Below are 27,091 nucleotides of genomic sequence, written 5' to 3' on the forward strand. Positions count from 1 at the left end.
CTTTTCAACATGGGATCAATATAAATAATTGTTAATGAAATTCTACATTATTTTTTTGGTACAAAGTCTTTGAAATCCAGTGTGTATTTTCACATATAGCCCGTCTCCATTCAGACCATGTGGTAAGTGGTCAGTGGCTGTATGTGGCTAGTGGTCACATTGCATTGGACAGGGTCCAGCTAGTCCATTCAAAGCCATGTGAGCCATCAGCAGAGTCAGGGCTGCAGCTTCAGTGTGGGGGGATTTTTATGTATCATTCTGGTAGTAGGAAAGCCTGTTGTCTTCATGTTTATGGCGTCCTTCTGCCAATCACCCTGGGTTAGGAAACTCAAAAAGGAAAAGTAAAAAGCAGGAAGAAGGGAGAAGGGAGAGGGGCCAACTTTGGATGGGGAAGAAGAGAGTCTGTGGCTTTGCCATAAAACCTATGAAAATCAAAACTATCAGAACTGATTTTCTGACTGACTTAGGTGACAGTTGTGAAGTCAGATGACCAGGTGATCCTGGTTAGGTGATGGGGAAGAGTAAGCCCGGGCCTTCCAGTAATCGCCAGCTGTGGACTAACGTAACCGGCGATCCTCTAGGGAGGCCAGGTCCATTGAGGAAGCCACCGCTCTTCCCTTGCCACCAATTGGAGGTTCAGCTTGTAGAAGCCAACTCAGCCTGAGGCAGAGCCTTTGGCACTTTCTCACCTCTGAGCCTGACCCATCTTCCCACTGAAACTCACTAGACCTCCTGGGTGAGTGAGCTCATCTTATTTATACCAACCCCTGCTCAGGTGCTCAGCTGTCCTGTTTGTCCAGTTCCCCACCTGGCATCAAAACTTTAAACATCACTTTCCACTCAATTAACCAAACTCTTATCCATATTTGACTCTGTTTATCCAAACACATGCAAAGGGGATGTGCTAAATGTTGGAATTACTGATTTTTTTAAAATTGTATTTTTCTGTGTTTAACTACATGGCTAGGCCTTAGCTTTGGGGCTCCTTCTTTAATGAATAAATGAAAAAGATTCACAGTTGACATGATTTTTATGTTGGCAGACTTTACCAAAATGCTGAACAATTTTGTTCCCGTAATTGGTTTAGTTACAGCCTGGAGTTTATATCGCTAATTGGATCAGCATGTGTTTTCTTCACGAATGATACTTAAACTCAGACTCTGTCCAAATTTGTTCATATCTTTGTCAAACAATCAGAGAAGACCTACTGTGAGCCTAGTGATGCTGGTTGAATGAAAAGCAGCTTCTGTGTGTTTTTGAGGAATGAAAGCAGTAAACAAACAATGATTATAGTAGGTTAAGTCAGTTTTGGAAAAAAATAGGGGCTGGTTGGGATTCGCAGGCCTGCCAGACATGGCTGGGCCTGGAAGAGGCTTTGAGGGGCATCATTAGGCCTAGATTTTGTGAAGATTCAGAATAAGATTGTCTGGGATCAAATTCAGATTTCATCCCTTACTGGTCATATGACCTTGGGAAAGCTACTGAAAATTTCATGCCTCAGTTTCCCCACTTATCAAATGAGAATACCGATAAATTATATCTATTTCAGTGGGCTAATGAGTTTTGCACAGTTAAGAGAGGGTGTTCCAGGTAAAGGGCAGGGCCTGACCTCAAAGCTCAGAACTAAGAGAACACAGAATACTATGGTAACTAAAGGGAGTTCAGTTTATCTGGATCACAAAGTGGTGGGGTCTTAGATGGTGGTGAGAATTGTAGCAAAAAATAAGTCTAGCCAGGTGGGCAGAACCCACAGTGCAGGGTGTAGGCAGGCTAAAACAGGGCAGCCGGGTCCTTGAGAACTGAGCCTGTCCACACATCTCAGGCTCTGAAGACAACTTAAATTTACAGGTGAACAGAGCCCCAACAACTGATGCTTTGTATGTATTAACATGAGTTACAGGGAAGCTGCAGACGCTTGAGATGAAAGCATCTGGCAGGGAGCTTTGTGGAAAATAGTTTAAAAATATCAACACCGAGAAAAACTTGTAACAACTAGACAGAAAGCCAGTCCCCTAGTGGAAGAGAAATGTCAAGTTTGGGTTCAGGCCTTGGACGGCGCACTGAACGTCTGGAAACTAGGTTCTCTCTGGATCCTTGGAAAGAGGTTTTGAAATTGGTTCCTGGGAATTGTTCCTTCCTGGCCTGTGCTGGCAGAGAGAGGGTGTGTGCGTGTGTGTGCATGTGCCTGCACACACACACAGATTAATGGATGGATAGAGGTGTTGTGTCTCTTCAAGGGACTGGAGAGAATGGGACACGTGGTCACTTTTCTTCCACATGTGGTCTATGCTATGTTGATGTGTTTTTAATCCTTGAAAGGAACGTGTTCTATATAGTGCAGAGTATGTAGGAGAATGAGCTTTTCCTTTTCCATGCAAAGTGCAGATGGGATCCTGGTAGGATCTATAGGGAGGACCCCACCTTCTAGAACTTGCCAATGGATCTCTCCAGTCTGCTCCTTCATACATTTGAAGGAAGAAGAGGAAATGAGGGAGATAATATAGAATCCTTCAAGTCAGTGGACCTGAAGTTTTCTCAGCGGACTCCTTTTCCTTCTCTTTTACAAAGCCCTTCTGTTCTTCAGGACTCATCTTAAGAGCTCCCTCCTCTAAGAAGCCTTCTGGGTTATTCTCTGTCCCCACTTTCTCTGATTGTTCATGTGTAGACAATGTTCTGTCCTTACCTAACTGCTTGAAGTTCTCTGAATTCATCACTGTGCATTCTGCCACCAGCATTCTCTTGTCTAGGCTGTACCCTCTGCCCAGAGCATGTGTCTCTCTCTTCTTGAGCTGGCTGACTCCTAATCATGTTCAGAATTCCATTTGATCATCCCATTCTTATCCTCAAGCCTGAGTCCCTCTCAGGCTTGACATCTGACATTAGAATTCAAGATTGTGTTCACTCTGTTGTGTCTTTAGCAATAGCCAGGAAACCCCCTGAGGGCAGGGGCCATGTGGTGCTTATTTTTTCTGTTTAGGGTGCCTATCACCTAGCATAGTAGGTGTGTGAGTACATGGATTGTTGAGGGACTGGCATCTGTGGTCCTCAGGGTATGGCCCCCTGATCAGTAGCAACCATATCTTGTGGAAAGTTTCCAGAGAAGCAAATTCTTGGGCCCTACTCCAAAACTACTGAATCAGAAACTTTGGAGGGAAGCCAGAAAATCTTCACAAGCCTTTCAAGGGATTCTGATGCATGCTAAAGTTTGAACTCCGCTGATCTAGAAAAAGACAGGACTCGGGGGTGGGGAGGTGATGGGCCACTATGATGAGAATGCTGCAGTTCCTACGAGGTTCTGCTGATGGTACAGCATCAACAGAACTCAAGTACATCACAAACTATGGAGAAACAGTTCTTCACTCTGTTAGGAGGTGAATCCTGGAGATTCGGTGGGCAGTTTTCTGTGGATTTAAACTGTTAAAAGGACTCATTGAACTGTCCTTAGCTGTCATGACACATATCATCAACATCCAGTTCTGTTTTTTATGGAAAAAAATGAATTGCTAGGGGTTTGATCTGACTCCTTCATGACCTTTATATCTTTCTATGTCTCTTCTTTGGTCCCTAAACACCCTGGACTATCCAGGTGTCCACAACAAGTATGTGGATTCTGAAGTAAATCACACCACCTCTTTCTCCCCTAGTCCTTGATATCAAACCAATCTCTGATGCTCTCCTACCACTTTCTACAACTCTCTTGACCCCACTGTTTTTTCCCATTGTTGCCCATCACCAGCAATTTCCTTCTCACTTGGGCCACTGCTCTAGCCCCCTGCTTGGCCTCAGTACCTCCTGGTTCTCCCTTGAAACCCTTGCTCCACACAAAGGGCTCTACCTCAAAATTGAAAGTTGTTCCTGACATCCCTCTCTCTGAAAATATCCATGCCTGTCCATCACCCACTGACTAGTGAGTGAACACATTAGCACTATAGCATAGCCCACAAATCTCTGCCCATCCCCATTAGCTTGGCCATCCTAGACCATGGCAGTTTAACTTCCCATAGTCAGTATCCACATCTTTTTCCCTGTGAGACTTTTCTGGTGGCCTGAGCCCATTCTTCCTGCCAGCATGAGAAATAAATGTTCTAGAGGAGAATATCACCCTGGGGAAATTCCTCATTGGGAGCCCCAATGGGTAAATCCCAAATGGGTAAAGACCCCAACTCCCTAGCTTCTCAGGTGGGGTAACACTGAGGAGTGTGCATTGCATGGGTTCAGAGTTCCCAGGGGGATTAACCTCCTGCAGTGGTTCCCAGGAGTTACATGTTTGCTTCCACATCCTCTTTTGGCTACCTTGCCATCCTTGTTTTACACCCCCTGTTCTCTACTGGTAGCCTCTGGGATTGTCATCCAGATAAACTACTTGCACTTGAATCCTTGCCTCAATGTTTGCTTCTGAAGGAACCCAACCTGAGACACACATTTACAAAGCTCCTAGTAATTTGGCATCTACACACTTTTCTGGAATTAGCCGGTACCTTTCTTCTTTGTGGTTCTTGATTTCTTCTTATCCCCAATCTAGATCTCAGTGGCCTGAACACTGGCCAATCTGCAAACAAGCCACATCCTATTTCAACCTCTTGGTCTTCACACATGCTGCCATCTGGGCCTGCAATACTTATAATTTTCCCTCTGGGATGGTGTTTCCCAGTGACAATGCTGCAGGGAAATGACCCAGTGTCTTGTCTCTGCAGTTGGGTGGTAAACTCTGTGAAGGGCTGTGACTGTGACTATCTTAGCCACTACTCTTATCAGTGCTTAGTCTAATGCATTGCAAACAGTAATGCTCAATAAATGATTGTTCAGCATATAATTGAATAAGCAGATATATTTAAAAGTTAATAAATGTATCTTGTGAAGTATTAAGAGGCATGTGTATGGGAAGAACTATGATTCCAACAAAGTGACACCCAGATATTGTTCAAGTGTGACATTGGTCACCATCTATGCAGCCTCTGGGAAGATTTATGCCTGGCTTAGGGAGCTTAATGAAGGAAATGAAAGCACTCAGCTAGGCAGGTAGCCCAGGCCATCCTTCAAATGGTGCAGCCTCAGAGCAATATGGGGATAAAAAAAACCCCATTCCCAGGGGTGAATCGTGGCTGGGCTACATGTCAAAAAGAGAGGAAACAGAAAATGTCAGAAAAAATTGTAGGCCTTGGCCACATCATTTTATCTCTGGGCATGGAACCCAGGCTTCCCAGAGCTCACAGTTCATTTCCTCCTATCAGGGAGGACATAGGTCGGGGAGAGCCCAGATCCCAGGCAGCCCCTAGACAAGCCAGTCAGCAGGGTCACTCTCTCTTCTACTCAGGGACTCTGAGCAAGGACAAGGTCAGGCTCTGACTGAGTATCTGTCAGTTCCCCCATCTGTAGACTAGATTAGATCAGTTGCTTTTGTACATGTGCACTCTTTAGAACCCTAAAGCTCTGGGTAGTTGTGGCTGTGATGATCCTTGGTTAGAAAAGATAAAGATGGGTCAACTAGGAGGGCCTCTCATCTCCTTTTTTTATTAGATTTGATTGACATTTTAATATATTATTGTACTTGAAGAATGGCCAAAGTGTCTGGAATCTTTGACTCACCAGATTACATCTGGGATGGCCTCCTAGAAATATGAAGCCCAGGGAAGGGAAAGGCAAACATCAAAGTGGGCGTTATTACTGCATGGAAGCTTGCTGGGTGAAGCAGATTAAAAATTGGTCTAGTTCTCTACAGGGTTAGATGAGGTTTCAAGGACATGAGCCTCCTTGTTTTATCTTCCCACTTCTCTGTGGCATTTGCTACGGATGTACCATGGGGCTCAATCTGAGAGCAATAGACCCAGGCCAGCACATTTCATCTCATCTTGGCCATCATTATCCCCATTGACCAGATAAGGAATCATGAGTCTCAGAGGTGATGTGGGGGGTCCATAGTCACAGTGCTATAAAGCAGAAGAGCATAACAGCAGAACTGCATTCAAGAATACTCCTTATTCTTCCAAAATACAAGCACACATTGCTTCCTCTCCCCACCCTTTGTATGGCCAAGCTGTGTGGTGTTTTAAATTATTATTGCTAATTTGGGGGGAAATGTGGGTGCCAATTCCTTCTGCCGAACTGAAGTAGGGTCTTACCCTACTTTCAATTGCTCTAGAAAAAATGTCTTCTTTCTAATGGATCATTCTTGCAAATAATCTTTTTTTTTAAAAGCTTTTATATTGGCATATAATCTACATGCAGAAAATATGTGCACTTATAATAAGTGCTTCATGAATTTTCATAAACTGATCCAACTTGTGTAACCAGAACTTAAATTGAGAAACAGGATATTCCCAGCATTCCCGAAGCCCTCTTCTTGCCCTCTCCCAGTGACAGCCCTGGCTGCCTCTTGGAAATGTCCCACTGTCCTGACTTCTACCAGCACGAGCGCCCCCATTATTATTATTATTATTATTATTATTATTATTATTCATGCATAGGTTTACTTCAAATTATCACTCAAAGAAATCACTTAGGTGAAATTCACATAACAAAATTACCCACTTTAAAGTGAACAATTCAGTGGCATTTGATATATTCACAATTTTGTGCAAACACCTTTATCTAGTTTTGAAACAATTTCATTGCACTGTAGTAAAACCCCTTACCCAGTAATTGGCTTTTCCCCATTTCCCCTTCCCCAAGTCTCTGGCAACCACTAATCTGTATTCTGTTTATGTGGATTTATCCATTCTGGATATTTCATATAAATGGAATCATATGATATATAACCTTTTATGTCTGTCTTCTTTCACTTAGCATAATGTTTTAGAGGTTTATCTACTTTGTTGTATATATAAATACTTTATTATTTTTTATGGCTGAATAATATCCCTCTGAATATACCACAATTTGCTTATTCATTCATCTGTTTGTGGGCATTGAAGCTGTTTCACTTTTTGGCTACTGTGAATAGTGCTTCTATAAACATGTGTGTACATGTACTTGTTTGACTATCTGTTTTGGGGTATATATCTTGGGGTAGAATTATAGAGTTATGTGGTAATTCTATGTATAACTTTGTGAGGAGCCAACTGTTTTCCACAGTGGCTGAACCATTTTCTTTCCTACCAGCAATGTACAAGGGTTGCAACTTCTTTACATCTTCACAAACACTTGTTGTTTTCAATTTTTAAATAATTTATATTCATCTTTTGTCTTTGGTATTTAGAGAAACATCTATTCAGGTTATCTGCCTATTTTTTTTATTAGATTCCTTTGTGATTTTGTAATAGTTCTTTATATATTCTTGATAAATGATTTGGTAATATTTTCTTCTATTTCTTGCTAATACCCTTTGATGCACAAATGTTTTTAATTTTGGTGCAGTCTAAATTTTTCATCATTGCTTATTCTTTTGGTGTCATATCTAAGAATACATGATCAAATCCAAGGATGTAAGGATTTATTCCTATGTTTTATCTAAGAATTGTTTGGTTTTACCTTGTAGTTTTAGGTCATTGACCCATTCTGAGTTAATTTGAGTATATGGTGTGAGGTAGGGGTCCAAGTTCATTCTTTTGCTTGTAGTATTCAGTAGTCGCAGCACCATTAATGGTGCTTTGCATATTTTTGTACTTCATAAAATAGCAATTGCATAGTATACACTTTTTGTGTCTTGCTTTTTTATGCTTATCATGACAGAACCACAGAGGGGTCAGCAGGAACGTTAGTTGACATTACACATGTGATAAAAACACCTGTGCTTTCCTATTTTTCTGATAGCTCATCTTAGAAAGTGGTTAGATGTCCCCATCCCCAAATTTTATCATTTAAAAGGAAATCTAGTAAGAACCCTTCTTTCTGTTCTATTTTTCCGTAAACCCAAAACATCTCTAAAAAAATAAAGTCTATCAATTTAAAAAAAAGGAAATTGAAAATCAGTCACTAGCACTGGTGTACAAGGATTTTCCAGACTCCCAGATCATTTTGTCCAATCTCACCATTTAATAGGTAGAAAATAATCCTCTGCCCATGCACTGTTACCACTTCCATCCAAAGAGCCGCCATTTCTTCCCTGGACTGCACAATGTCTTCTGACTCCATACATCTGCTCCTACCTCCCTCAGTTTTCTCCTTCACAATGCTATCTAAGGGGTCTTTTTTCAACCACAAATCGTGTAAAATTCTTTCTAGAAAAGCCATTTAACAGCTCCCTATTGCTTTATTAATTTCTTGTTTCCCTTATCTCTAATTCACCCCTTTTAAATTTATTAAATTTATTATTATTTTAAAAATAGATACTGCCTGTAATCCTCAATATGGCTCATCCTCTCATCGGTCCACTGTTACCCTCTCTATACACTTTCTTAGTTCATTGGCCTTTTATTCAGTTTCTTAAGAGTGCCATGTTTGTTTCTTACTTAGGATAATGGACCTGCTGGTCCCATTTACTGAACCTATCACTTTTTTTTTTCACATTGCGGACTCCCTCTATCTTAGAAAAGATGGGTGGCTCGCCCTAGGTTACAAGGAGCAGATGGTACTTGAATCTGGTTCCCCTGATTCCTAACTTAGACCTCATTTCTTTAGAGGGCGTAAAACATTTACTTAGGAAAGCAAGGCTTCTCCAGAGCTGAAGGCTAGAGAGGCTGTGCTTTTTGACCTAGGTTCCCATGGCTGGCACTGAAGGATACAAACTGAATAGACCTACCAGTGCTAGCATAGCATGATAGAATGCTGCCTCTATCTTTTGTTTGTTTTTGTTTTTTTAATATGACTTTAAAACCACTTTTATGATTAGACAAACTCTAAACCTTAGTTAACAAATATGAAATAGATCTATTGCTGAATGTTTCTGCCTGTTTTAAAGTGAGAAGTCATTTTACCATTAGGCAGATTAAGCAACTAAAGGCCAGTGAACTTTCCCCATTACTGTGTATGTGTCTGTGTGTGCATGTAAAGGACACTAGACCTCTTATCTTCCAAGAGAAACAGCCTTGCCCCATGACTGTCTCTGCAAACAAAACCAACAAGTACAAAAAGTCATATTAAGAATTTTTCACTTACTCTTTCTTTTCGGGCAATATTTACCTCTTTTCATGAAGCTATTATTGAAATTTAGTTTCAGTCTTCACAGTGAATTAAATGGAACTGAATAAAATTTTAATCATTTATTTTACTTTGGAAATAACCAGTTATCTGGCAGAATTTAACAATGACCTTTATTTTATTTTAGTATTTTAGTTAGTGTCCTCCCTCATGCCTCTCTGTGGGTTGTGTTTGTAAAGAGTCCAAAAAACTTTTTGATAGGTAGTTCTTGACTTCCCTACCCATGCCCTTCTAAGTAATTCTTACTGATATCCTCACGTTGCCCTTTTGTGCAGATTTAAACATTACGAGTGTCACATTTTGACCTGTCCTGTGGCTGTACCACCTCCCAACAGCTCCCATGCCCAGGGCCAGGAGCTTGACTCCATGGCAAGGCCTGTGCGAGTGAACACTTTAGTGCACTCACTCGTAAATGCATTATTTAGTAAAAAAATAAGCAGATACCATAAGAAATTAGTACATTATTAATACTTGTCATAGTCAGCCCTGTCTCATAACAATCGTAGCTAGAGTTGACATAATGTCTGTTGTGATTCTAATAACTTCACATATTTATCTTACTCTCGAAACAGCCTCATGATGTGGGTACTTTTATTATTTTCATTTTACAAATGGGGAAAGTAATTCTTAAAGCAGCTAATTAACTTTCTAAAGATCACATAGCTACTAAATAATGATAAAACTTTAAAAAGAGCTCCAACAGGCAGCTAGAAACCAGCAAAACTTGCCTCAGCTGCAGGTTCATTTGATGAACTGGATGACAGTGTCCCATGATGAAGGGAGAAAATGAGAACAATGAACATGCGAGGAGTATATTATTGAAGACAGCATTCAAAACAGCGGACATGGCTGGAGGTGATATTTGTTTAGCTCCCTGAAAACTGAACTTTCTTATAATATGTAAGAATGTTCTTCAGTGTTTGCATATGCAAAAAGCAGATGCTCTCTGGGAACTGTTTATGCAGAAGATCGGCTGCATATTGGAATCAGCCTCATGCTGCCACCGATTTCATTCTAGGTCTTGGGTTTTCTTCCATATTAGTATGTATACAGAGGAGTTCATTAGATTTCCACAGCAGACAAAAAACACACCACTATATACTGAAGCATACAAGCTATTATATATTTTCATAATATAGAACTTTAAGGTATAATAATCAACAGTGGCAAAATATTTCTGTCTTTGACATTAGTTTTTTTTCTTTTTTTTTTCTTTTTTTTTGTGAGATCCAACCTGTAATTGAGACCAGAGAAAACAGTATGGAAAAACAAATTCATGAGAACAGGATAAAAATATCATGAACAGCAAAATATGTCTGAGTATTTAAAACTGTATAGAAAAAATAAATTAGATGAACAATTGTGTAAATATAAATTAAAAAAGATGACATTCTTAATAAATAAAGTTTACTATTTACATTTTTATATATTGCTAAAAGACTTAACTTAGATCCATAAAAATACATAAACAGGAAAAAAACCAAAATAGGAGCAGCAAATTTATGCATGTGAGGTACAGAAAAAGGACTGGAATTATGTTTTGGTTTTTAGATTTTTTTTTCCTTTTTCATAGTAGGCCAGTAGAATTCTCATGAGAACAGATTTTAAGCACTTCAGTGGAGAGTTTTTTTTTTTTTGGTAGTTTCCAGAAGGTGCCAAACAGATTTCAGCATCATAATAATTAGAAATACCCATAATAATTATAACAATAACAAAAAGGTATAATGTGATACATAAATATGGAAGAGCAGTTTGTAATATGAATACATTTTCTCTAGACGAGATCACAGTTTTATTTTGTAAATATTACATTTAAGTATATATATATACACACATATATGTACAACTATATATACATGTGCATATATATGTAAATTTATATTTATATATAATATCTTTATATAGATAGATATCTGTGGACAGGTTATTGATTATAGAGACCCAAAAAAGCAACTCAATAATTGTTCAAAATCCTCCTCACTGACTGCTGGTGTATAGTTTAAGAAGCCCCAAGTTATTTGCACTCAGAAAGCCAGATCTTTCCACGGAAACACTCAATGTTGAATTTTAAGTCTGAGGAGGAGAGATTCTAGGGGCTCCCTTCCTCTATAAAGTTGGGAATGGCCCGGAAGTACTGAACAGATGTCAGTAAACTGACTTTTACTTTACAGGAAGTAATCGGCTTTTAGTCCAATTATAGAACCGGTAAAGGCCAGAATAAGGGGGAAAAGTCCAATTTACCTAAGAATGAAATATTCCCCAGTACAAACCTCTTTCTTAACATGGATGGTCACCCAGGAGCTCCTGTGTTACTCCCTGAACTATCAAATGAGCACTCGCTGTCTTTCCTAAGGGCCGATGGCCAGTGCCTTCTTGGAAGGGACCCTATGGCCTTGGTGCCCAGCCTCGGCTCCCCCAGATTGCCGCCGCCCACTTAAAACCTCAGGGCCTCACAACTCCCTGGCCTCCCCTTGTGAGGTAGGTTAAAGTAGTATTATCTCCATTTTGCAGCTGGAGAAACTGAGGCAAATGGAGAGGCAATCTGATGACTTGTTTAAGATCCCTAAGCAAACTGCTGCCTGGAGTCAAGATTTTGAGGTTCTTATTCCAGGGATAGAATTCCTGTCTTGGCTATTAAACATTTCCTTTAAAGCTCAAACTGGTAGGAATTTGGCAAAACCTGAAAGATTTTAAAAAGAGCAGGCTCTTATTCATGTGCTGTTTCATTTTTATGTTTGTTGTTTGCTTGGTTTATTTTTTGTTTTGATTCTCAAAACCCATGGGAATTACCTGTCTGGTCATGGAGCAGCTTTGTAGGAAAGTGGACTGTGCAGTGTGGTTCTAAGTGCAGCCTTATAAAGCCAAGTGCTCTACGGGTAGATACACGCATTTTATAATGTGAAAAGCACGACACACTATGTCCCCTTAGTATTTGGTAAAACCAATTGTAAGCCCTCCCACTCCCTACTAACACAGATTGCCACCAAACAAGCAGACAAAACACTTCCCCAGCAACAACTACACATTAATGGGAAGATGTCTTATTTCCTGGACCTACCACAATGTACATAAAATAACAGACAGCATTATAAAATCCCACACTATGTCTCCTGCTATGGAAATCGTTACAGTTGTGTCTACCTACTCAGTCTGTAGAATAAACAATTTTCTTTAGGAAGCACAAAAATATTTTTAAAAAAATTCTTATTTTTAATCATGCATATTTATTTCCTTTTAATCTCCTCATCATCTGTGAATTTCTATCTGTACAGTTTTGTCACCATCAATTTCTTTTTTTTTTATTTTTGTACTTGAAGTAGTTCCAGAAAAAAACCACAAATCCTCAAAACTGGTAACTTGAAAGTATGGTTTGCCTGCCTTCCTTCCGTCCTTCCTTCCTAACACAGGTAAGACCTATAACAAATGGACAGTTACAACCAAGTTAAATCAAACCTGGAAGGGAGGTAGCTGAAATCTGTCTCAAAGAATTATTTTCAACACATAGCATTTAAGCACTGGCCAAGGTGGGACTAGGACCAAGAGAATTGTCTAGGCAGTGACTCAACATGCTGAAGCCAAGAGTAGCAGCTGACACCCTCCATCTTCAAAGCCCTACAGTTTATGACCACTGATCTCTCCCTTCTATAACATCTGATCAGCCAACCAAATGGACTTCTCCAGGATTGTCTTCCCTGGGAGGGGGTTGGCACGGAAATCAGGTGTGGGGGTCATGCAAGTCCTCTGGGCAGGCAGTCAGGGTTGTGGCTGAAACAGGTTTCCTAAGAGAGAGCAGAGCTTAGAGGACTGTCTACCTCATCTTTTCATTCCTGCTACTAACAGGCTAATCCTTCACACCCAGAACCCTCAAGCACTGCCTTGTGAGCATTCCATTGTCCTAAACAGGAGATGACAGGAAGGATGAGACAATGAGTTTGTTCCCAGAAAGAAAATGAAACTGGGTATTGGTGCACTGCACAAATAAAGCAGATCCACTTTGACTACAGTTTGAAAAGGGCCTATTAATTACACTTTCCATATGGGCACAAGGCTGGCCGTCAATGCAGTAGCTTCTCATCTCACAGCCTTGGCAAATATAAATTTATAACAGGTCTGAATGATGATGATAAGGAGACTGGGGGGATGTCTGCTCAGAGGGCTCAACTCAGTCTGTGAATCTGAAGACAGAAGTCGGCCTTCTGGAAACTTTGCTCATCTGGAGAATGTGGGATAGACAAGGGTGAGAGTGAAGGAAGAAAGAGGATGAAAGTCAGTTTAAGAAAAACTGGTGAGGTTCTGTGGTTCCTGCAACCCCACCATTAGTAACGTTGTCTTCAGGTCTCCAAGGCTTTTTGAGTTACTTACTGTTGTAATAAAGCAACAGGGAGGGCTGTCAAAGTTACCTGTCGTAGTTCATACCTTCTTACTAGCACCACTCAGCTAGAGTAAAAGAGGGGATTTAAGAGTTGGGAAGAGCTCTTAGACACTGGAGAAGGGTACACAGTGGGATAAATGCTTCTATTATAATTCTTATTTTGCTAACAATTGGCCCTTGTAATTATAGAAAAAAAATGTCTTGAATAAAAATATGAATTTGTAAGGAAGAAACAAGGAATTTGAGCCTGGCATGAACAAGGGTGGTAGTCTCTCCATTCTGGAACTCAATCTCCAAGTTCGTAAAATACTACAAACCACACAAATCTCTGCACTGCATCCTTATTTGTGGGCACCTGTGCAAAAAGCACCGTGAGAGGTTTTTTTTTAATATAATAGACCACAGATGGCCAATAAATGTCTTCTCAAGTGTTCCTGATCAGCAGGTAATTGCTGTTGGGAGTGATATACTGAGAAGCTTTCTGAAGCTAGTTTTGGTCCCCACAGGAAGAAGGGCTATAACTGATCAACAAAGCCTGCCTTGGGAGCAGGAATGAGGAGGGTCAAGCACACATGCCTGGTATTTTCCATTCCTGTGCTAGACTTTGTTTTTGTTGGTTGTCTTCTCTAGGCTTGAGGTGACTTGATTTATAGCATACGTCTTTATGTCATACATCTAGTTTAGACTCCCATCGCCTCACTTTCTTAGTTCCAGGTCTCAGAAGTTATATCCAACTTGCCCACTCTCTCCACCTCATTCTGTATTAATCTCTCCCAATATTAATCTAAAGGAGTGGATGGTAACTGGCTAAAAAGAGGCAAAGAGGGCCCCAAATAGGTGGAGGCTTCTGCAGTTGTTTGGCTAACTTACTCTGAACTTTTGGAGGCTGAATGTGGGAGAGAGGGAAGGGTTGCCCAGCCACAGGTGTGGGTGGGAGCTCTGGCAGATGGAAGACTGTAGAAAAGATGATGGCCATGTGGGGTTGTTGGGGACTGAGGGTGAGAACTTTTGGACGTCCCTCTGATGGCCGTCTGGAACACACACTGTCTAGATCCTATCCAAGATGATTCTCTTCCCAGAAGTATAGTTACTCAGGGCCACAGTGAGGTCCTCAGGACCAAAGACTGCTTTAGCCTGGAGGGGCAGGATGGCTTGGTCAAGCATAATAGCTCAGGAGTCCCCTCAACTCTAACAGTCCCCGGATGGCGCCCAACATCACAGAAATTTAACACTGTTCCACTTGGTTATAAAATCTAACACTGGCTTAGACATTGTGGCCTATCAGTGAGGGTTCCAGCATCTTAAGTCCCTCAACTCCCTGCCAGGGTGAGAAGCCCAATGATAGGGGACTTAACTTCTCACCATGTGGCCAATGAGGTTTTTTCTCTTGCTGAAGGGCTAGGAAGTAAGGAGCTGTGGGGAAATGTGGCTCACTTTTAAGGCAGACTGTTTGGTTGTATGGGGGTTTTCCTAACCTAGTCCTACAATCTTGGGGTACTCAATGTATAGGATAGAGCAGCAGGAAAAGTAGCAGCAAATGTGGTCCAAAGGCAAGATTTGGGGAATGGGTGGGTTCTGGAGGGATATTGGCCTCAAGCCTCAAACAGGGGGCTCTTATAATACCTTGAGATTGCAATCCTAAGCCATTTCCAGCTTGGCCTCAAACCCTAGAGTTGGGATAAATCCCCCCATGGCAGTGGAAAAATTGGGGGGTGGGGCTTTGTATACTTTGGATTCTTTACCTCTTCCTGGGTCCTACTTTCCTAGAAGTCGGTGATCAGAGACCATTTCATTTCTGATCCTAAAGGACCACACCATTGTGCATGCCCTACATATTTCAAGCCTCAAGGTATGAACTATGTTAGCATCTCAACACTTGGTCTTAGCAGTTTCTGCAAGCTTCTTTCTCCCAAGGACAGTGTTGGCTAAGAGCTTGGGAAAGGAAAGATTGACTTTGTTCTAGTCTCTCTCTGCTCAGTCTCCAAAACTGCCCTCACACAAATGTTTGTATGGGTGTGTATGCATGCATGTGTACTAGCCACAGGTGTGTACACTCCTAGATAAGAGAACATGTTCCTTGCTGTGGTCGTATGACAACTGGTTAGAACTTTAGGAGGCTCTGGGACTGCACGCACTATATATAATCCATCTAAGACTTTGGGATAGGATTCCATTCCATTATTCAACATCGCGAGACTTGGTTCATGCGCCCCCACTATGAGTCCTTCCTGGGTGAAATTAAAGGCAGACTGGTTGGGTGCTAAGGATCCCTGGTGTGGAGAGGCCATTCCGTTGAGCAGCTGACTGTGAAATCAATACCAAAGGGATGCGGGTCCTGGCGGTGGGAATCCTTTGACAACTCCTCGTCTTTCCTTAGCCATGGCTGTATCCCCAGAGGTCTTTCCGGCTGTGTTCTCGGGCTTGGGGGTCTCGACAAGCACAGTCACCTTTTAGGTCACAGGACATAGGGAAGGGAGTGACCTGCAAAGAATAAGAAAGAAGAGGTGAACCAGATGCTTGTGTCTGAAGCAATAATTTTCAGAGAGGCAGGGTAGGTTAGGGGACAAGAGCTGGATGGGGGGAGAGCAGAGTCAAGTTCAAGTCATGGATTTGCTTCCTTCTAGCCCTATGACACAGCTGGCAAACGCAAGCCCTGCAGGCCAAATCTAGCCATCTACCTTGTTTTATCTGGTCCGGCACCTTGTTTCTACCCGGTGGCAGTGCTGAGCTCTCGCTTAACTACTAAGGAGTAGTTACATTTATACAGTCCTAAAGTTACATTCAGCCCCTTGAAGGTAACCATGAGGCTGACGTGACCCTTGGTAAAAATGAGTGTGACACTCTTGCCCTATGATAACTTTACCAAGATCACCATGGTTGTTATCATAGCAGCTTTCATTCTCAGTGGCATTTATTATGGTCAGGCAATGTGCTAAACATTTTCCAAATAGGGAATCATCAAACCCTTTGACAACTCTGTAAGACAGGTATGAAAACAATCACCTTGTACAGATGCAGAAACTGAGGCATTTGCCCAAAGCAGTAAATGTCAAATCTTGTATTTAAAGAAGGATGAGCCACGTCTCCCTAACCCGCAGGTTCCTAGCTAAGAACAGATATGGTAAGATCAACCTCGCACTGTAAATTCTTGGGCCAAATGAAGTCATGGGTGAAATAGCATCATGCACTATCACAGAGTTGTTTCACAGGATGGTACAGTGCAATATCTGACAGGCAGCGATAAGTGAAATGAAGGATATGAAAATGTTCTTTAAGAAAACGTAATTCTCTGCACATATTGGTAGTTTTGATTTGGGGGAGGCAATGATAAAAACAAAAGCATGTCTCAGCAAGCTCAGAGCTAGGGGGCCAGAAATCCTGGTGGGGAGTATTTCACCTAGAGATTTTGCATAAAATTTGGTTGAAGGATCTAGGGAACAGATTTTATTACAAGAAAAAGTGAGTGTCATATAACGTGATTTGCTATATGTACATATTATAGAAGCTGGGAAAAATAAATGAAAATTTATATTAAAAAAAGGAGTGGCTTGGGTTTCAGTTCCCACTCCATCCCTTCACTTGCTCTGTGCCCTTGGGCCGCTTTTCCTTCCTAGAAATAGAGAAAGAGCCCAGCAGTGAATGTCTCCCCAGTGCAGCCGGTGATCTGTCTTTCCAAAGAGCGCAGTGCAGTCCCTGCCTGAGCCCAGGCTGGGCTAGTGCAGGCCAGGTGGATTTCACCTTATTGCATCATGACATTTGCATATCACTTTCCCCAGAGGGTCCCTCATCTACACAGATGGATTTAATGACCTCATTCACCTCCTGCCTGGGTCTCCAAGTGCTCACAGAGCCTCAGAGAGCATCTCTCTCCAGCTTGTGGACTCATTCTCTCCTGTATCTAATTCTTTTCTCTCTGCCTCTTTGCCTGCCCTCCCTCTTTCCTTCCCTGCTTCCTCCCAACTTCTCTCCCCCTCCTGCAATTATGCTATAATTTAAAATGTAGGAATGAACAGGAAGACTGAAGTATAAGCCTCAGAAGCTCTGTCACCTCACTGAGATGGGACCTGGAACATGTGACAACTTCTGAGACTTGGTTAACTCAATCATTAAATGGGAATAGTGAAAGTGTACATGTCCCTGAGGTTGTGATGAGGGATGAGTGAAGCTAGTGATGCAAAACACCTAGAGCACAGTGTTTGACATGTGCTCAGAGCTCAACCACATACATATCCATATGCATATATAGGCAGGGTCCGGCACAAACACCACGTCTTGTTTATGAGCTGGTAATCTGTACCAAATGTTTTATTACAAAATCATAAGCATGTCATTCTGTAACATAACAATACTGCACTCAAGCACACCATATGGCATTGTAGGTGAAATGTTCAAATTGCTGTCCATCTCATGTGAGACGTTCAGGTACCCTACCAAACAGCGTTACTTCTGCCAGACCCTGCGTTTCCTCCTCTCTCTCACTCAGTGGGACAGAGACCACATTGGTCTTGTGCATTCTTATTTCCCAAGGCCCAATGCATAGAACAAAGGAATGTGTGTTCATTGCTCTCTCTCCCTGACTCCCACTGCACTGGAGGCCAGCACATCTCTTTGTTTCTCTTTTCAACTTAAATGCATGGGTGCCCACTGCCTGCCCTGTAAGCTCCTCACAGCTGCTCCAGTGCCTTTCTCCTACAACTACCTGCTGTTCTCTGCTTAGCACATTTTCTTCCCAGCCCCCATGTCTTTGTGGAGGCTGCGCCTTCCAATCTAGAATATTCTCCCACAACCTCTTCACCTCCAAGAGAAGCACAGGATGTTACAATTGGAAAAGACACAGAGAAAACGCTCCAGTCCAAGTGGAGAAACTGAGGGCAGAGCCAAGTCCAAGTCAAGTAAGTGATGTTGAATGGGCACAGTACCATCCTGGGAGCTAAGAGGCCTGGGTTGGCATCCTCACTTGCCTCACACTTATTGAACGATTTGGGGAAAATCCCTTCACCACCATATCCTTGAGTTTCTACATCTATAACAAAAATGTGATTTAAAAAAATACTGTATTTTATGTGGTTGTGAGGATCAAAGAAAAAGAAATACACAAAAAGCCTGAGCACATGGCCTAACACTCAGAAGATGCTTAACGCTTAAATATACATGTGCTGAATCAAATTTCCCACCAGCTCCTATTTCACCATCCGTGACATCTTTCCTGCCTATTGTCCCCTCTCTCCCACCTCCCAGACTTGGGCTGCCTTTTTGTCCTCAACTCACCCATCCCTTTATCTGTCCCCTTCTCCTGCCCTTGCCCACATCCTAACATAGAATGATCCAGTTACCTCTAATGTCTTCTACACAATTCTCTCTGTAACTCTTTCCCATTGGGCTCCATGACCCATTAGGGACAGTTTCACATCTGATTCACTGCTCATCCTTCTTGCTGCATCTCACACAAGCAAATATTCAACAGATTCTATATCTTAAAATAAGACCCAAGGTCCTTACCCAGGTTCAAGGCCTTTCAGGATCTGATCTCTCGGATGCTTCTTAGACCTCACCTGGCCCCCTCCTTCCCCTTGCTCTCTGTGGCTTTTTTATTTATTGACTGGTTCCTCAAATACTGAGTGCTTTCCTGCTTCCAAGTCTTTCTCCATGCATGTTCCTCCACCCTGCTGATCATTGCTGGCCAGCTCCTCTTCATTCTTCAGGTTTTATCTCAAGTATCACCTCTTCCCTGACTCGCTTGAACAATGATACCATCACCTCCTCTCACAGCATCCTATTTCGATGCCCTCCTTGTTCTGAATCACTTCTGCACTTGCATGCCAGCTCAGTCTAGGGTGGGTAGACTGTGTCTGCCCTTGAATAGAGTCTTTATATACTAAGAACAGGTGTTCAATGAACCCATGAATGGAGGAACAAATGAATAACAGATATCCAGCTAGAATACAAATCAGGAAGCCTCTGCTCTTACATCACTTGCTGGGCGACTTTGTGCAAGTTCCTTTCCTTCTTTGAGCTTCAGTTTCCCAATCTGTATGGTTTTTTTTATTTGTATTTTTTTTAAAAGATTTTATTTATTTAGAGAGCGGGGAAGAGAGGGAGAAAGAGAGGGACAGAAATATCAGTGTACAGTTGCCTCTCACTTGCCACCCACTAGGGACCTGGCCCAGAACACAGGCATGTTCCCTGACAGGGAATTAAACCTGTGATTGTTTGGTTCATAGGCCGGCACTCAACCCACTGAATCATACCGGCAGGGGCTGTTTTTAAAAATATATATATTTCAGCCCTGGCTGGTGTAGCTCAGTGGATTGAGCACGGGCCTGTGAACCAAAGGATCATGGTTCGATTCCCAGTCAGGGAACATGCCTGGGTTGCAGGCCAGTTCCCAGCAGAGGACGCACGAGGAGCAACCACACATTGATGTTTCTCTCCCTCTCTCCTTTCCTTCCCCTCTACAGATAGATGGGTAAAATTAAAAAAAATATATATGTATATTTCATTCATTAATTATACTACTACAATTATCCCATTTTTTTCTCCCCTTTATTCCCCCTGCCCTGCACTCCCTCTCCCACCAGCAATCCCTCTACCACCATAGTTTGTGTCCAGGGGTCACACATATAAGTTCTTTGGCTTCTCCATTTCCTATACTATTCTTAACCTCACCCTTTTTTGTACCTACCAATTTATGCTTCTTATTCCCTGTACCTTTTCCCCAATTCTCCTTCCTCCCACTCCCTGCTGATAACCCTCCATGTGACTTCCATGTCTGTGATTCTCCTCCTGTTCTAGTTGTTTACTTAGGTTTTTTTTTTTTTTTAGGTTCAGTTGTTGATAGTTATGAGTTTGTTTTCATTTTACTATTCATATTTTTGATCATCTTCTTTTTCTTAGATCAGTTCCTTTAACATTTCATATAATAAGGGCTTGGTGATGATGAACTCCTTTAACTTGACCTTATCTGGAAAGCACTTTATCTGCCCTTCCAATTGATAGCTTTGCTGGATAGAGTAATTTTGGATGTATGTTCTTGCCTTTCATGACTTTTGAATACTTCTTTCCAGCCCCTTCTTGCCTGTAAGGTTTCTTTTGAGAAATCAGCTGATAGTCTTATGGGAACTCCTTTGTAGGTAACTGTCTCTTTTTCTCTTGCTGCTTTTAAGATTCTCTCTTTATCTTTAATCTTGGCTAATGTAATTATGGTGTGCCTTGGTGTGTGCTTCCTTGGGTCTAACTTCTTTGGGACTCCTTGAGCTTCCTGGGAATCTATTTCCTTTGCTGGATTGGGTAATTGATTTTTCAAATAAGTTTTCAATTTCTTGCTCTTCCTCTTCTCCTTCTGGCACCCCTATGATTTGGATGTTAGAATGTTTAAAGTTGTCCTGAGGGTTCCTAAACCTCTCCTCATTTTTTTGAATTCTTGTTTCTGGTTGAATGTTTATTTCTTCCTTCTGCTCCAAATCGTTGTTTTGAGTCCCAGTTTCCTTCCCTTCACTGTTGGCTCCCTGTATATGTTTCTTTATTTTACTTTGCATAGCCTTCACTTTTTTGTCTATTTTGCGAACATATTCAACCAATTCTGTGAGCATCCTAATTACCAGTGTTTTAAACTCTGCAAATTTGATAAGCTGGCTATCTCTTCATCACTTAGTTCTATTTTTGGAGCTTTGATCTCTTCTTTCATTTGTGCCATATTTTTATGTCTTGGCATGCCTGTTATGTTGTAAGGGGCTGAGCCTTAGGGATTCGCCAGAGGAGGGCAACCCATGTTGCTGCATTGTGGCACTGTATGTTGGGAGAAGGAGCAGTGCCACTTGCTTGGTTCTCAGCCGGCTTTCAATCACTTTCCCCACTATCCACAAGCAAATTAGGCCCTCTGGCCCTAATTCCCAGGTGGGTGGGCTTGTGCACAATCTAGGACCCCGTGCATCTCTCCAACAAACTCTCTTGTGAAGCTGTGAGTTTCTCCCCCCACCACAACCCCCTCAAATATTTACAGCCAGAGGTTTTGAGGCTTTATTTCCCTGTGCTAGAACCCTGGGTTGCATGGTCTATCTCACTCCCCAGTTGTTCTTCCTGGTTTATCTGCATGCAAATGTGGGACCCCCCTGGTCCACCAGCCACCCCCTTGCCCACCTCAGTACTCCAGCTGCTGCCTTGCTGCACGTCCTCTCTGCCCCAGCTGCTTGTCTCCACTTCTACTGGTCTGCCTGAGTAAATGTTTCTTCTTTAACTCCTTGGTTGTTGGACTTCCATACAGTTCCATTTTCTGGCAGTTCTGGTTATTTTTTGTTTTTAAATTTGTTGTTGTCCTTCTTTTGGTTGTGCGAGGAGGTAAAGTGTATCTACCTATGCCTCCATCTTGGCCAAAAGTCCCTCCATCTGTATGTTAAGATTGATTTTAATGATCTGTACCTTTCCATCTGCCTGAAAGTCCTTGTCTGTCTGAGAAAGACAGAAGGCAACCCCCTGGCCAGAAAGGACCTACAGATGCATATTCTCTACAAACCTTGCCTTGCACATTCCCCTTTCTGTCATTCCCAGTTCCACCAGCTTCTCCAAAATCATCAGTTGACAAGGTGGCCCTGACTTGTTGTCCAAGGTGGCCCAGTTTGTTTCTCAGGCTGGTCTGCCCACCCTGGCTACATGGCTGTGAATGACTGTTCTCTCTCTTCCCTGGATCAACCCAGGCCACTTCAGCATTGTCCCAAACAAATGTGTCTGGTACCAAAGGGAAGGAACCCCAAGCAGAATACAACAAAGTCTAGAAGGTTTGATCTTAGGAGGCAGATCTGTAGCCAAAACAGCTACTTGTTTCTACCACACACTTGAAGATGCAGCTACATTCACTGAGCCCTCACAAGGAGCTTGGGGTCAGATAAGCCTGAATCTGGGGTGGGCTCCACACAAGCACTGTGTGACTGATGGCAAGTCCTTGGCCACTGTGGACTTCATCTCCCTATCTGTAAGACAAGGCTCTTCACAAAGACCTCACAGGATTCTGAGAAGGAGTTAGTGAAATAATGTTGCCTCCAAAATTGCTTGCAAGTGCCCAGTACAGAGGAGATGCCCAGTGTCTTGTTCCCTCCTCCTGTCCCTCCTCTCACTTCTGTGGGAATTGCCTGTCCTGAGCTCTCCTTTCTCCACAATCATCCTCCAGATCAAGGCCCTACAGCTGGGCAGAGGAGGGTGGAGATGGCCAGCTCCATCCACTCTCCCAGGTATTCCTAGATCTGATGTGGAAGAGACTGGGGCAGCCTATTTGTGCAGGTTAATAGCAGTGAGCACCACTTTACACACACACACACACACACACACACATGTGTGCATGCATGCTAGCATTTCCTAAGGGCCTTCCATGGGTGCATGATTTCCATGTGCCAATGTGTTCACTTTGCACCGCCTCGTGAGGCTATTGTTATTAGTTACCCATCCTGCAGATGAGAAAATAGAGGCTTCAGTATGTTCAACACAAAACACACATTCCTTGGGCTTCACTACCAGTCTACAACTAGATGATGCCAGATCTGAACCCCACTCCAAGCACTGAGAGTTTTCAGCAAGTGAGGGTAAGGGCAAGGCACCTTCTCCCCACCTGGCCAGGCTGACTGCTGCTTTGTCTCATGTCCAATAGCCTTTTCTCCTTTATTACGTCCCTGCACCATTGTACTCACCCTCTCCAACACCCTTCATAAGGCAGCTATTCTTATTATCTTGTTTCATATCTTGGAGGAAACTAAGATGCAAAGAGGTGAGTCACTGGGCTGGCAGGTAGCCTGGGATCCGCATCCCTATTTGTGACCATACCTCCACACTGTGCCCCCAAACAGCAGACAGAGTGGGCACCAGGGTCCCCTTTTCACAGGGAAAGAAACTGAAGCATCCTGATCAAGTCAGCTCTTAGCAGAACTCCCAGATTCTCTGACTCCCCAAGTAGCTTGCCACCTTCTCCCCGACATGGCCTCCCAAGGAAACCTACCACCCACAGCACAAGCACTTGTGGTAGCCAGTTTACATTTGACATTCCCAGCACCATGTGGCTAGGCTGTCCCATAAATGGCTTGGCCACCCACTCTGGGATTCTGTCAACAAGCCTAGGTCGACGACTAAAGGCCAGGATTCTCTCTTTTTCCCTTCTGGGCTGAGGACATTGTCCAGGCCTGGGGGTTTCTTCCTCTGGGTGAGTTGCCCAGGCTGACACCTCCATCCACGTGTGGGAGCGGTTTAGGAACACAGCCCAAGCAAATGCACCACAAGGCTCTGGCTGCAGGTCTCATCTGAGGCTGGGAGACAGGCGGGATCTGAATTCTGACTCAGACTCCGTGGGGAGGTCACAAGCAGAGAGTGTGTAGTGAAGGGACCAAGAGGCTTCCTGTGCTGAAGGTCAGAAAGCTTTGGCTGTCCGCTGCCCACTGCGGGTCCCTGGGCAAATCACTTGGCCACTCTGAGTGTCAGGGTATTCATAGTGTTGATGGAAAGATTTAATGAGACCAAGTAGACTGAGGTGTGATGTTCAGTATGAGGACTCCCCTTCAAGCTCCTTGGAGGTGGGGTGGATCCATGCCTGGCAGAGGGCATGGAACAGTCAGTGAATGTGGAGGTTTGTTTAAGTGTGAGTAATTGGAGGATGAAGTGGAGAAAAGCACAACTGTAGACCAGAAGGAGACTTGGGTTTGAGTTCTTTCCCTCTTACTGACTTAGTGTATGCTGTCAAACAGGTGGCTTCCCTTTTGGGGACTTCCATTTCTCTATCTGTAAAATGGAGGTAATAACAATCCTTCTACATAGACGTATTTTGGATAAAGTACAAAATTCAAGTAAAGCATTTAGCACTGTGCAAGGCATATAATAGGTGCTCAGTTGTTGACAATGCTAATGGTGATGGTGACCTTCATACAGTGGTGGTCATGATGATGTGGGGATAATAATGGGACTGAGAGTGGTTATGATGCTACACACTTTTCTGGATGGAAGAGTCTGATTTCTTCATAGGAACACGCTAAAATCAGTGTCTAATTCATTCACATGAAAAAGCCAGATGAAGAAATCATAACACCCCAGCAGCCAGTGATTTATAGACAAGGAGGAATTTATCTAATCTGTTTAGCCATTTGCCTGTTACCTTTGCTAACCTTCCAAGTTAAGCACATCTATTACCTCTTCCAGGAAGCCTTCTAGGACCTTCCGGGCTGGCGCAGTGCTTAAACTCATGGAATATCCCATTGCTCTCTGGATAAAATTCAAATTCCCTGGCTTAACTTATAAAAGCCTTTCTCATCCCTCTAAGCTCAGCTCTTACCTCCTTCCTCTCTTGCACTGGGCTCTGGCCACTCCTCAGGAAATCAGTTTCCTCAGTGCTCTCACCCACGTCTGGGTGCATGCACAGACGGGTCCTCTGTCAGAAACAACCTTCTCTCATCCTTTGCCTGGTCATCGCCCTCCTCCCCTGACCTGGGAAAGACCTACTACACCTTTCATGTCTCACCTCTGTTACAGCCCTCTCTAGCTTACTGACTCTCTTCACTTGTTGCATCTCCATCAGCACTTACTCTCCTCTAAATGCCTGGCTACCAATCCACAAGACACGAACTCAGCATGGCTGAAACCAGGTCTGTCTTGCTCGTGGCAGAGCACAGGATTAGCCCACAGCATCAGGACCTGGGATTCTTCAGGAAATACATTAGGATGCATGTCCTTGCCCTTCTGAAATTTTCATTCTAGCAGCAAGAAGGGTAGGGGTTGCCAGATAATAAATAGTACATACATTTCATAGTCTATGCCCAAGTGAGAAGTGTTGTGGAGGGAGAAAGAAGTGGGAGCCAAGGCAAATGGGTGTGGGAGTGCCAGGGGTGCTATAGGTGGGAGGTCAGGGTGGGGCCCATTGAAAGCATGACACTTGGGCAAAGAGTTGGAGGAGGGAAGGAAGTGAGTTATAAGGATGAATGGAGAAGAATGTTCTCAGCCAGTGACAACAGCTGGAAGATAGGAGGATACCTGGCCTGTGCAAAGAGGCCAGGGGGCCAGGGTGAAGTGAAGAGGGGGGCACCAATAGTGCAGGGTGAGGTCACAGAGAGGATGGGTGTGGGCAGTGCATAGGGCCTTATAGGCCACTGGGAGAACTGGTTTTACTCTGAGTAGAAAGGGGAGACACTGCAGGGCTTAGCCCAGAGGTGTGACACCATCTAACTTTGTTTTAAAATGACTGTTCTGGTTGCTAGGTCAAGAAGTTAGAGCCATTGGTGGACACCCCTAACTCTGACACCCAACATCCAGCTCTTTATCTTGGCCGCTCTGCTAAGAAGACTGCTTTCCATCTAATGATTTTGATTCTCTTCCCATGTCTCATGAGAATTACTAGCCTCCTTAAACCAATGGCTACATCTGGGCATAACATTTTATTTCCACTTAGAGTTAGCAAATAAATATGGCAACCCCACACTGAATGTCATCATTTGGGCGTGCCATCCTGTGATAAGATATGTTTCTAGGGTTGACAACTTCCTATTCTCTCCTGGCCCCAGTCCTGAGTAGCCCTCAAGTTTTTGGTCAATGACCACCGCATGCAGGAGTCCCTGTAGAGAGTCCTGAGACATGCATCTCACCCAAAGATCAAGAGATAAAAATCCCGGGTGAACCTGGCCTGCCCAAGGTCAGAGAGCTAAGTCACAGAGCTAGGCCTGCACCCTGCTTCCCAGACGTCTTCCAGAGTCAGTCTCCTGCAGCTGCCTGACCCATGACCGTAACTGTTGTTCCAGGCCACCACACCTTAACACATGTGGGTAGACTGAATGTGTTAAGGTGATTGTCCTCTCCTCTGTTACAGCCCCAACACAGGCTTACTGAGAATGACTCCAGTTTGAAAGGAATACTTTTTGTTGTGATTATGAGGGGAAACTGTTGAACAAGCAACCATTCTGGAAATCTGCTCTGTACTGGAGACTCCTCAGGGCTCCAATGGGAAAATAATAAACTGACATGCTGGGAGGCTGAGTCCTGCCCCTTCCTGTCTGCCTTGCGCTGCAGACAGGTGTCTGGGTGAGAAACTGGTCACCCCTGTCAGACGGAGTTTCCTGCACTGTCTTGCTCTTGTCTGTCAGCCGGGCCCAGGTCACACAAGGCAGATGTGGGAAACAGCTGGTGTCTGCAGACAAACAAGGGGAGGAAGGATAGAGGGAGTAGACAGACATCATTCTGGGCCAAGTGACTGGGAGGCCCCAGCCCTGGGGACTGGGAAGAGGTTTAGGTGGAGAGTTGGCAAGAAGGAAGTCTGGGAGAAGGTAGTGAGCACTTAACGCTGGGCCTGAAGTTCATACCCAGGACCGCAGCAGCCCAAGAGGACTAGGAAGCAAGAGGCCCACCCACTAGGGGAAAGAAAAGGGGCAAGCCCACGGCAATGACATGTCCAGAGCAGGGGTTAAAGGCAGGTGCTGTGTGGCTTAGAGTCACAGGTTTGCATCTCAGCTCGACCGCTTACTGGCTGTGTGACCTTAACCCTCTAAGTGTCAGTTGGATCATGTATAAAACACAGATACCAAGACAATACCTACAACAGGGCTACCGTGCTAATGAAATGAAATGACATGTGTGAAAGCAGTTAGCACCATGCTTGGCAAATAGCAAGCTCTCAATAAAGAGTAGCTGCAT

General features: G+C 43.3%; 1 protein-coding gene across 2 annotated transcripts in view; it reads right to left on the reverse strand.

The window, feature by feature from the left end:
* Positions 1-10,257: 10,257 nt before the first annotated feature.
* The window catches only part of PAPPA (pappalysin 1), a 221,280-nt gene continuing 204,446 nt past the window's right edge, over positions 10,258-27,091 (reverse strand). The window contains exons 22-23 of one of the 2 annotated variants that reach the window (XR_008389935.1): positions 15,767-15,928; positions 10,258-12,489 (exon numbers count right to left, since the gene is read on the reverse strand). Coding sequence is in view for 1 of the 2 variants with exons in the window: in XM_037154716.2 (XP_037010611.2) it covers positions 15,821-15,928 (108 nt within the window). In the remaining variant the exon portion in view is untranslated. Of the gene's footprint in view, positions 15,929-27,091 lie in introns of both variants that reach the window. The other variant, XM_037154716.2, reaches the window with a different exon arrangement.

Source organism: Artibeus jamaicensis, unplaced genomic scaffold (genome assembly GCF_021234435.1).
Source record: "Artibeus jamaicensis isolate MK-2021 breed Jamaican fruit bat unplaced genomic scaffold, CSHL_Jam_final scaffold_1964, whole genome shotgun sequence".
Lineage (NCBI taxonomy): Eukaryota > Metazoa > Chordata > Mammalia > Chiroptera > Phyllostomidae > Artibeus > Artibeus jamaicensis.